General features: G+C 38.1%; 1 protein-coding gene across 1 annotated transcript in view; it reads left to right on the forward strand.

Moving 5' to 3' along the window:
* Window positions 1-9203, forward strand: part of FAM174A (family with sequence similarity 174 member A) — a 28688-nt gene extending 19485 nt beyond the window's left edge. The window contains exons 2-3 of the mRNA XM_005280750.5: window positions 2543-2677; window positions 8624-9203. Of these exons, the coding sequence (XP_005280807.2) occupies window positions 2543-2677; window positions 8624-8627 (139 nt within the window). The 3' untranslated portion in view covers window positions 8628-9203. The remainder of the gene's footprint in view (window positions 1-2542; window positions 2678-8623) is intronic.
* The last annotated feature ends 3067 nt before the right edge of the window (window positions 9204-12270 follow it).

The following is a 12270-nucleotide window of genomic DNA, read 5'->3' on the forward strand; positions in this document are numbered from 1 at the left end:
GAAGGTCCCGATACTGCAAAGATTTGTGCAGGGGGGAACTTCACGTAGGTAGATGAGTGGTCCCCCACTAAGTTAAATGAGCCTATTCATGTGCATAAATTTAAGCACATGTAAATTTTTGCAGGACCACAGCCTAAATAGGTAATGTGAGAGAAGGGTCAAAACACAAACTATTTTGATGTGATGATAGGCATAAGTCTTGTCAATTTCTTGACTTTATTTCAATATAACTGACTTAATTCCTTTTTCCCACGTGTGCGAGTGCCTCAAAATGTGTACTCCATCAGCCTTGCTGCCTGTTGTTCCTCCTAAATACTCAGCCCTACATCTCTGTTTTAAAGGAGGACTTTCTGTATGACAGACAAACAAAAAGAACAAATAGCCAAGTAGCAGGTGTTGGTGTTCAGAGGTAGGATCCTGTTTCCTGGATATGGGACCAGTAGTCTTGTCATCTTGCCATCCCTCAACATGAACTTTGACTGAACAGTTTATTTGTTTTATTACATGTTTAAAGTTTCAGTCTGAAATGTATGTTTACCCTAATGTACTAAACTCCTAGAAAAAGGGACCTGTAATGCAAACTGTGGAATAATCTGAATGATGCCATTGATATAAAGTATCTGATCATGAGTCATTATTTCTATAAAGCAGTGTTTCCCAAACTTGGGACGCCGCTTGTGTAGGGAAAGCCCCTGGCGGGCTGGGCTGGTTTGTTTACCTGCCCCATCCGCAGGTTCGTACAATCGCGGCTCCCACTGGCTGCGGTTCACTGCTCCAGGCCAATGGGAGCCGCTGGAAGCAGCGGCTAGTACGTCCCCCGGCCCGTGCCCCTTCCAGCAGTTTGGGAAATACTGCCATAAAGAATAGATTGCTATACTTTGCAGGTGTTCAGCTACATGCTTTTGTCTGGCATTTAGCTTAGTAATAGTGATAGTTTGGCTCAGTAACAAATAGTTGCCTAATAAGAGTTGTAGTAGTCTAGATACATGCCCTGACTGTGGGAGCCCTGGGCTCGTGGGACCCCCACAACGAGCCGGTACTGAGAGCATGTGAAGTCGGGCGACACTACGCCCGGCTCATGAGACAGCTCATGGTGTCCAGCACCATCAGGTGGTCCAGAGACATTTATACGAAACACATCACGGGACACCATCAATACTACGTTGAGTACTCAAGAACACCGACCAGGGAAATAACCCACTTCCTTCCCTGATGAGCCAAGGGATGCACCCCACCCATGTACTTATTCGCGACACTGATACTGACTTGGACTCTTTATACATTCTATGGGTGGCGTACCCAAGCCCACTTATCCACTGACACTTTAAAAACCCCAGCTCCCCAATCTGGGTCTATGCTGGTTATGTGATATGTAATCCCTCATAACTCAAGACGGACCCCAGATGTACAGTACCTTCCCTCTTAACTTGTGTATATTTAATTTTAAACATTAACTTTAATAAACATTTTAAATCTTTACTACTAGTCTAGTTGCAGATAGTGAGTGAAAACACTACAGCATCCACAGTTCTGCTCCTTTTGCATTTTTTTTTTTAAAGATACGATTTCATTAGACCCTTTTTTTTGTCAGACACCTTGTCTCTGTGTTGTGCATCTGTTCTTCAGTATAGAAGTGTACAGCATGTGTCGTAAAGATTAACAGAATTTTCCACTTTGACCATTATTACCAGTTTAGAGAGAGTTTTCAGAACCAGAGGTCCATACTTAATTGCATACCTACATTTGTATGTATGGCTATGTCTACACAACCACGTAAGTTGACCTACGCTACACAACTCCAGCTACGTGAATAATGTAGCTGGAGTCGACATACCATAGGTCGAGTTACCGGTGGGGTTGATGGGAGAAAATTTCCCGTTGACTTATCTTACTCTTCTCGTTGGAGGTGGAGTACAGGGGTTGACTGGAAAGCGATCTGCAGTCAATTTGGCGGGTCTTTATTAGACCCACTAAATCGACCGCCAGTGGATTGATCTTAGAGCATCAATCCCTGCCATAGTGTAGACCTGCCCTGAAATTACTACAAATCATGCATGGCATTTGCACACAGCTAGGTAGGTGCCTCAAAAAACATGTGGGTCTGCGACTACCTGTCTTTGATCCACTGTTACAGTAATTATTCACAAAAATGTAGGTGCACAATTTTATACATATTTTTATGTCATTTTAGGCTTCCTGTTTTGAGAACTTGGCTCTCAGGAGAATGTTACTCTTTGATATTTCACTTTTACTCCATTGAGATAAAGAAAATATTTTAAATTATTAGCATATATTAAATAACATGCAAATATGAAGAATTTATATACAGATCTATAATTTAAGGAACTAAAACTGTTCTCTTTAATACAATGCATCTGAAGAAGTGAAGTTTTTTTTACCTACGAAAGCTTATGCCCAAATAAATCTGTTAGTCTTTAAGGTGCCACCGGACTCCTTGGTGCTCTTTAATATAGTAATCTCAGTTATAATTTTCTATTTCAGCAATTTTAAAGATTAAAACTTTAAAAACATTCTATTTCAGCCTCAGAAAAAGAAACAAAAAGACCCGAAGATATGGAGTTTTGGACACCAACATAGAAAATATGGAGTTGACGCCATTAGAACAAGATGATGATGATGATGATACAACATTGTTTGATGCCAATCATCCTCGAAGGTTAGTGTTTAGAAGTTCAATGTACTCTTATAGGAGTGAAGGAATGATGATGGTCAAGCAACTTCACTACATGTTCAAAAGCACAGCACGCATTGTACGTACTAATTTTCAGATGAAGTAGTTAGGCCTGGAGCATCACGCTTATTCGACAAAGGGACAAATTACAATATTACATGGGGTCAGTGGCTTTTACATGTGGTTACTTTATCTGGACCCTCAGTTTATATTCTGAAAATCTGATGGGCCATGTAAATGCAATAAATGTGAGCCTAAATTTAGGGACTCTTTAAAGTGGCTTAGTTTTCAGAAGTTGCGTACATCCACAATCTTGGCTTCAATGTGAGTTGGAGATGCTAAACACAGGCACTTTAATCTACATATAGGAACCTAACTGTTTCTAATTCAGACTTCACTGGGGTAGATAGCAGGGGAAACTGGCATAATTATTAAAAATCTAACTTTGTTGCCTTTGGGTGTATGTGCCACTATCTTCCTCACTTCTACGTAGAAAAAATGTGTGGTTCACAATTCTGTGCCTAAATCCAGTGCTTGGGGTTATGTGAAGATTTTATTTTCTCTCTTGTAGCTAGAGATAGGGAAGGTACTTTAATAGGCTTTCCAATAAATGCCAACGAGGTGGCATGATTTAAATTTTTTCAAGTGTACAAGGAGTCTAAGCTGCGCTTAGATACAAATACCCATTCTTGGCATCTGCGGCTGTAAAGTTACTTTGTACTCCTGTAAATGAGTCTTGTGTAAAGCAAGGAGGAATCTGAGATGCTTTCAAGTTCTGCTTCATGAAGAGATTAAATGTTATCTTACATGCCGAGAAGTAGAGTATCTGATCTAAAAGAAATGTGTAGCTGGTGCAGGACAGCTTAAAATACTAAGCTCAATATATAAGAAAGAACTGTGTAAGCTCAAAAACTTCTCTCCCACCAACAGAAGTAGGTCCTATAAAAAGATATTACCTTGTCTCTCACATAGTGGTGAGGCAGATTAATGTTTGTCGAACGTAATGCTGTAGACCACTCCAATCTGTCACATGCAGGAATTACCTTTGGAAAACAAAAGTACAGATACACATCTATTTCCTGTATATATTTTTCTTTGTTTTGGCATGACTGTCTAATTTTTTTCCTCTGAGAAATCTTTTGCAGATTATATTAGATTTTGATACCGCAGTGTATGTATCAAATGTTCTCACTATCACACTTTTTCTACCTTTGTAGGTCATTCTCTAAACTTAATTCACGTTCTACAAATATGCCAAAAATCAAATCCATAGCTTGAAGCTTACTGTGCACTAAGAGAAACCATCTTCTGTGCCCTATTTTTTTAAAACCTTTACTTTTCTTGTCTTTTTGGTAGTTATTAGGTTGGTTTCAAAGTCATTGTAACTATTCAATATTTGTTTTTGTTTTTTTTATTTTGGTGCTTTGAATTTAGAAAGGCCTCTATTTTTATGACTGTTCCGTATATTTTTCTATCTTTATGGATCAAATTGCCCAATGTTAACACTTAGACCGTAAGTCTTTTAAACCAGTATGTTTATATTTAGTAAATTATTCCATTATATGAGAGCTAATTAATTTAATACTACTGTATCTCATTTTGCATAGTATTCCTGTCATTTCATTCTAGACTTAGACATTTCTGAGATTGCTCACATCCTATAATTCGGTGGTCTTCAGCAAAGCATCTTCATTAAAAACAGTTAAATTGCCACAAATCCTCTTAGCTATACAACCTGTCATGAAGTACCTAAATCTAAGTGCAAGGCAGATTGCAGTATCTGCAGTAGAGCAGTGTATCTTTCTCCCTTGACAGAATAAATGAGGAGGAAACAGAGAAGAGAACTGCTGACACAAGTGTGTTGGAAAATCAAGGCTGCCTTCATTTTTCCATTTTGCCAGCCAAAAAGGTGTGATGTAAAGGGTGTATATGGGCGTCCTTAGCAGCCTGAGAGCTAAATATATTGCTGTACAGTGCAAAAACCAAAGGGACAAATTTGACAGTTGATTAAATCTGAATGGGATTGTACCAAATATCTAGTCAGTTTTAATGAGATGTTCAGTACTGTAAATAATATTTGTTCCCCTTCAAAATATACCTCTGGAACTTAGGTTGTCAGGGCAGTGGCTAGAAGCTGGAACCTTCCTTCCAACAGTTCAGAGATAATAAACTATTAAATTCATAAAATAAATAATTAAAATTGCTCATTTGAAAAATGTTTTGTTGTCTTTAGAATGACAGCTGTTACCCACATTTAATTTATCTGCTTATACAGCTATATATTCTGGCAGCTATTAATGTAAATAAGTAACACAATGGGGCACATATCTTGCTGCTGAAGATTTTAATAAGATGCTTCAACCACAAAATAGAACCAGCTATTTTGTTCTGAATCTAAGAAAACTAAAGAAAATAGTGGTGGTTATGGGAACCAACCATATCATGAATCTGCAAGTAAGAATTGTCCCTTGATGCAGTTGTTTGATACAAAGAGACTATCCATTGTAAAATTCACACTACTACTTTGAGGTGGCATTTTTATAAGAAAATTTAACAAAATGTGACTTCTCCATGGTAAAACAGTGGTTATAGCACCATACTAGCAGTGCAATGGAAAGTGTTACACATGTAGAAATCAGTTATATACTTCACAGTTTGAAGTGCTTTAGGTGCCACAGTGATTGGAACAGTATCAGAACCTAGATAGAAAAGCATTATTAAAAATCTGTGTTACTAATGACTTCCTTGCAAAGCCCAAAGCAAAATTTCTTTTCAGTTTTGTCTGTCTTCAGTCTTCATTCAGTCTTTTTTTTTTTTTTTAAATACTCTTATTCTTACGTGGATTAAGGGATTTTTGACCCCATCCTATACTTGCTGTATTATATACCAGCAAGGTGGTGATATCATGCTCATGCTCTATTTTGCAATCACAGGTGCTTGCTTCCATTTTTGTAAGAGGAGACTGTAGCTCACTGTCTGCTCTGTAGAGTTGCTATACTCCACAAGGCTGAAACCTCAAGAGCTTACTAGGTTGCAGAGTCTGAGTTCTGCAAGAATAGTGATTTGAGACAGAGTAACTCTGGACAACCTAACCAAACTTAAGTTAACATAGAGCAGTGATACTCAGACCTAAGAGCCAAATTAGCTATCAACATTACCCAAAAGAGCCACCATAGTGTGAATTGTTTCGTTTACTATATCTGTCTATATATTACTCGTACAGCACAATGACTGACCAAGTATTATTATTTTATCAACTATACTTGGTTAATAACATAGTAGAAGCATCCCAATTGGTTAATAATTAAATCACAGATTGTTTTAATATCATGTGTCTTTTGCATTTTTTTTCAGCACATTAAATAGCCACTTGCGGCTCACGAGCCTCAGTCTGAGTATCACTTACCTAGAGTTTCAGTTAACCAATTTAGAAAATCATAGTTGTACTATGTACACAACACAGACATAGCATAAATAATATCTCCGGAAGAGAATAGCCTGCTAAACATTCATATTTAAGGTAAAAGTGTTGCAGAGAACTGAACTTGTTCTTTTATGTGTCTTGCAAAGGAGCTACAAAGTCCTAATTCATTATTCAAGTGCCTTGAGCCACCATCTCAGGATGAAAAGCTAGGGCAAGTGGCTTCCAGGGTCTTCCAATTTCATCCAGTCAATAATATAAGAAAAGATTAATCTTGAAAATCTACGTTACTCAGAGGTTTGCTACATTCTCTCATATTGCACAATTTATTTAACCTGGTAGAGAAACTCTCAACCTTTGCAAGAGGTTGATTCAGCAGCTTATTAGGATCCCTCTTTCTCCTCTTCCTTCTTTCCCCCCAAACCCTTTTTTTTTTTTTTTTTTTTTTTTGTCTTGCAATGTTTTCCTACATTGTTTGTTCAGGTAAACCATTTGAGTTATCTGTATAGAATAAAATTTCAAATAGTTGCTGCTAAATTAGCATTGCCATTTACACACAGCATTTTACTGAGTATTGCTGCTCAGTGGCATTGTTTGGAGGGTTAGTGCAGAAATTTGAAACCTGGGTGTAGGATACTTAAAAAGTGCATCTTCATGATTAGGAGCATGTTGACTCTGGTTAGACTTTTGGTAGGTTTGTGGCAAGCACTGGTGTAATTAATTAAATCTTTTGAAACTCATCACTTTTCAAACAGCATGTTTTAATGATTATCAGGATCTGTATTATTCTTAAAGGAATGACAGGTAAAGATTTAAAGGCCTAGAGAGTTGATTTAGGGAGGGAGGAGAATCTTGCAGATGCCTGTTCAGAAGGCACCTGGTGCATCTGAACATCTGGCTTACTGATGTAATTTTACTTCCAATGTTTTTTTAATCATTGGTGCTGTTGATGTGCACAAAATCTTTATCATAGAGATCTGCTGCAACTCCAACCTCGATTGTACAGGAAAACTTTTTTTTTTTTTAATGGATAAACCCTTTTCTGTTCTACAGACTGATTCATTTATTTTTTTATTGTTTAGATAAAAACAAATTGCCACATGCTACAGTAAAATTAAAATTGTAACACAAGAAAATTTCATATTTAAGGATAATTCTCTGGCTATAATGTATGTAGGGTATACTTCAGTATTACAAGAATCTAGTGACTGATATATGATTTCATTTTGTATAGCATCTGTTAACTATCCAAAAACAAATTGGAGTTAAGTAGTTGCCTAATTTAAAATAAAAAAAATGGACATGAACAAGAGAAATAGGAAAGAATAACTTTTTGAAAATAAATGGTGTTTCTGAGGCTAAGGTTGCCTACAAGTTTTTCTAGCTGGGAGGAGCTACAAAGGTTTAGGTGCTTGCACTATGTCAAGTTTGGGTGAAATAACTGTGGGGAGGCTGGTGCTAGATAGAAGGGGACTAAAGAAAAGGTATGTGAGGTAGGCTGGAGTTTGTCCATTGAGGGCTTTCTGAACAAGGAGGGCAATTTGGAACTGTGTCCTGAAACAAATGATTGAGCCAGTAGAGTTAGTTGAGGTTGATTTGGAACTGCAATTTGACATACATATAAGTAGCCAGCCAGCAGTACTGAAAACTGAAACCATGTTCCCGATAACAATCAGTTGTGGGATACTTTGATAGCTGTAGGCAAATGTCATGGAGAAATAGGTGTGTTTATCTTATTTTACAGAACAGATAAAATACAAAGCTGTAAATTGCTCCTTCCGAAAGACTTGCCACACTGGTTCTCTAAAATAACAGAACACAGTGTAAAACAAACACCTGACAACTTGTGTTAGAGAATACTTGTTGGCATTCATATTACTTACAAAAGTCCCAGAGGTTAGAATATAGCCCTCAGAGTATCCTCATCAACAAGATTTACAAGAGCAAGCATCTGCTTTGTGCAGCTGAAACTTCCTGATGTGAGCCAGCCATGAAGTTTACTGCTGAAGTTGTGAATCCAAAACAAACAAAAAAAGCCTTTGTTACTTAGAAATAGGGCATTTCAGTAAATCATAAGTAAACATGTTTGGATTGAAAGGAATCGGACTTGGTGTATTTGAATCTTGTGGAAACCCAATATTAGAGTTTGAAAGAAATCAGATTGACAAATCCTTGGTTCTTAAATACAATACAATACATACTGTGCAGTACATACTATAGAATCTTAAGTCTTTAAACTATTCTTTTTGTAAAGATAAACCTAGCATGGAGAAATAATCATACTTCAAAATGCACTATTTCATCATTCCAGGTTTCATTATACAGTATAACAGATCTAGGGAAGGATATTTTATGTATGATGCAGACTTCTTTTATCAGTATCAATATTTTATCAGGTTTTTGGACAAGTTTAACTAGTCAGAGCAAAAATATTTTAATTTCTTTTGTTTTTAAAGGTGTTTAAAAATGTATGTGTTTAAAGATTACCACCTCTGTTTCTTCTGTTGCAGATAAGTATGTGCCTTTCATTGAGAGAAATCAACAGAAAGAGGAGGTTATGCAGGAGGAATAAGAAGCCAATATATCAACAGGGTTGGGGGGGTATTTAAATTGTGTATATTATGGTATGTTTAGTTTGTTGCAATAAATACTATAACAAATTGTTGTACCTCTTTGTATATACAGAAATACTCTAAATTCAGAGGGGTGTACACTAAAATTCAGAACTATTTGGAAAAGAGATTCCCTTTTAAAACAGGGTATTTTCTGCTTATTTTAATTCCCTATTTGTGTATATGTATGGTATACTTTTCTATACCAATCTGGAATATGTTCACTTATTTTTGCCAATGTAATATTTTAAGTCCGTATCAACAACATCATCTTATGTATGTGTGAATTCTGTAGTACGGCTAGATTTTCTGTAGTTTAGTTGAGATTCTTTCCCTATCTTGAAAAAGCTCTGTGCCAAACTACTGCCTTTTTTTTTTTTTTTGTTTGAAATTTTTAACTAAATGAATGTGAGTTGCTGTACGTAAACATTATTTAAAACTGCCAAGTGCACCAATAAAATGTTTACAGTATTCCTAACATTTTGTATGACACTTTATTTTTTCAGGTTTTAAAGTTGCCTTTGATAGGATCCTGAGAAATATGGTAATGTTATGACCATTCTAGTCAACCAGTTATGACTGATAATGGTTCCATTGGCTTCTCTAACAAATGCAGTCACACTGACATAAAGCTGGTGTATCAGAGTGGAGACTCTGGCTCCTGGGGCCACTTTCTCAGTTAATGTAAATCAGTATAGCTACATTGACATCAGTGAAGCTACTCTGACTTCCACCCGCTGAAGATCTGGTCCTTGGTATTCAAAGCCACTCAACAAAGGTAGAGCAAGAAGCCTTCATTTAAGCCTGTAATCCTTTCTTTAAGATATTCCAAGATAATGGAGTGGCTGATATAGGACTCAGTAAATAAAGAGTTAAAGGAGAGTCATATAACTAATGTCAATCAACATGAGTTTATGGAAAAAAGATTCTGTCAAACTAAGTTGATGATGTTTTTTCAATGAGATTACAAGTTTGGTTGATAAAGGTAATAGTGTTTATGTAGACCCTTACAGAAATCTAAGTACATTTGACTTGGATTAAAAGATGGTTAACTGATAGGTCTTGAAATGTTATTGTAAACTGGGAATCCGCATTGAAAGGGCCTGTTTCTAGTAGGGTCCCACAGGGATTGATTCTTGGCCTAATGCCATTTAAAATTTTTATCAATGACCTGAAGAAAACATAATTATCACTGAAAGTTTGCAGATGACACAGATTGGGGGAGAGGTAAATTATGAAGAAGGTAGATCATTGATACAGAGCCATCTGTATTACTTGGTAAGCTGGACACAATCAAACAATATGCATTTTAATGATTAATATAAATGTATACATCTAAGAACAAAGAATGTAGGCCATACTTACAAGATGTGGGACTGGATCCTGGGAAGAAGTGACTCTGGGGTTTGTGGTGATAATCAGCTGAACATGAGCTGCACTGTGGCCAAAAGGGCTAATAAGATTCCTATGTTTATGCATCGAAGGATCATAAGTAGGAGTAGTGTGTGTGACGGGTTGGATCACAGAAACCCCCCTGGGAGCTGCCACCTGATGTGCCAAGACTACCTCTGCTCCTGTTTTCCCTGCCAGCTCAGGACTCCAGACGCTCCCGTCTGCTCCAACAAAGACCCAGGGTCTGAATTACTTCCCCAAAGCTGCAGGTTTACCTGAAAACAGCTCACAGAAATGGGCATCTGAATGCTAAAGACAAGTACAACTCCCAATGGGGTCTAAACCCAAATAAATCCGTTTTACCCTGTATAAAGCTAATGCAGGGTAAACTCATAAATTATTCGCCCTCTATAATACTGATAGAGACACTTGCACAGTTATTTGTTCCCCCAGGAGTAATTAATACACATTGAGTTAATTAATAAGTAAAAAGTGATTTTATTAAATAAAGGAAGTAGGATTTAAGTGGTTCCAAGTAGTAACAGACAGAGCAAAGTAAGTCACCAAGCAAAATAAAATAAAATGTGCAAATCTATGTGTAATCAAACTGAATACAGATAATCTCACCCTCAGAGATGCTTCAGTAAGTTTTTTCCTCAGACTGGGCACCTTCCAGGCCTGGGCACAGTTCTTTCCCCTGGTACAGCCCTTGTTCCAGCTCAGGTGGTAGCTAGGGGATTCTTCATGATGGCTCTCCCACTTTGTTCTGTTCCACCCCTTTATATATCTTTTGCATAAGGCGGGAATCCTTTGAGTCTCTCTGGATTTCCACCCCTCCCTCCCCCCCCCCCCCCACTGGAAAAGCACCATGTTAAAGATGGATTCCAGTTCATGATCGCATGTCCCTGTAAGACCCCCAAGCCTTCATTCCTCCCAGCCTGACTCACAGGAAGGCTTGCTTGCAAACAGAGCCCCAGTCAATTGTCCTGGTGATGGGAGCCATTAAGATTCCAAACCACCATTAATGGCCCACACTTTGCATAATTATAATAGGCCCTCAGAGTTATAGTTCATATTTCTAGTCCCAGATACAAGAGTGGTACATTTATACAAATAGGATGATTGCACTCAGTAGATTATAAGCTTTGTAATGATACCTTACAAGAGACCTTTTGCATGAATTGTATTCCAGTTACATTATATTTACTCATTACCATATTTTTATAAAACCATATAGACTGCACAACATTACAGAGAGCTTATTTTATTTCTGTATTTGTCACTAGTGTGACTGCTGCTGGAATACTGTGTGCAATTCTGATGCCTACAATTCAAGAAAGATGTTAATAAATTGTTCAGAGAAGAGCCATGGGAATGAATAAAGGATTAGAACACACGTCTTATAGTGAAAGACTGAGCTTCTTCTTGAGTCTATTTAGCTTAACAAAGAAAAGGTTAAGAGCTGACTTGATTACAAGCTGTAAGTCTCTTCATGTGAGCAAATATTTAATAATGGGCTGTACAGTCTAGCAGAGAAAGGTATAACATGATCCAATGGCTGGAAGCTGAAGCAAGACAAATAAGGTGTAAACATTTAACAATGAGAGTAAGTAACTGTTAGAATTTACCAATGGTCATGATGGATGCTCCATCAGTGACAATTTTTAAATCAAGATTGGATGTTAGTCTAGAACATCTTGTTTAGGAATTATCAGAGGAAGTCCTATGGCCTGTGTTATACTGAAGGTCAGACTACATCGGGGGTGGGGGACCTACAGCCCCTGTGCCACGTTTGGCCCATTGATTAATTTTATCTGGCCTGTGGAGTGGGGTGGGAGGCTCGTCCCACTCCACCTGCCCACCTGGCACTCCAGCCGAGAAGCGGGGGTGGAGGTGCGGGGGCTTGCCAGCCCGCAAGTCCCCTACCCCACTGCCTGGCTGGTGTACCGGGTGGACAGAGCGTGGTGAGCCCCCCATCCTGACCCCATTCCCCAGCAGGAGCTCTGGGCAGGGGGTCCGAGCAGGTGGGGGCACAGGATTGCCCATTTTTCTAGGGTCCCCCAATTGGCAGGAGCTCCTGTGTACACCCCCTTGGCCCAGTGGCTAAATTAGCACAGGGAGGAGGATGGCAGGCGAGTGAGCGGCAGCCCAGC

The sequence above is a fragment of the Chrysemys picta genome, chromosome 6 (assembly GCF_011386835.1).
Source record: "Chrysemys picta bellii isolate R12L10 chromosome 6, ASM1138683v2, whole genome shotgun sequence".
Lineage (NCBI taxonomy): Eukaryota > Metazoa > Chordata > Testudines > Emydidae > Chrysemys > Chrysemys picta.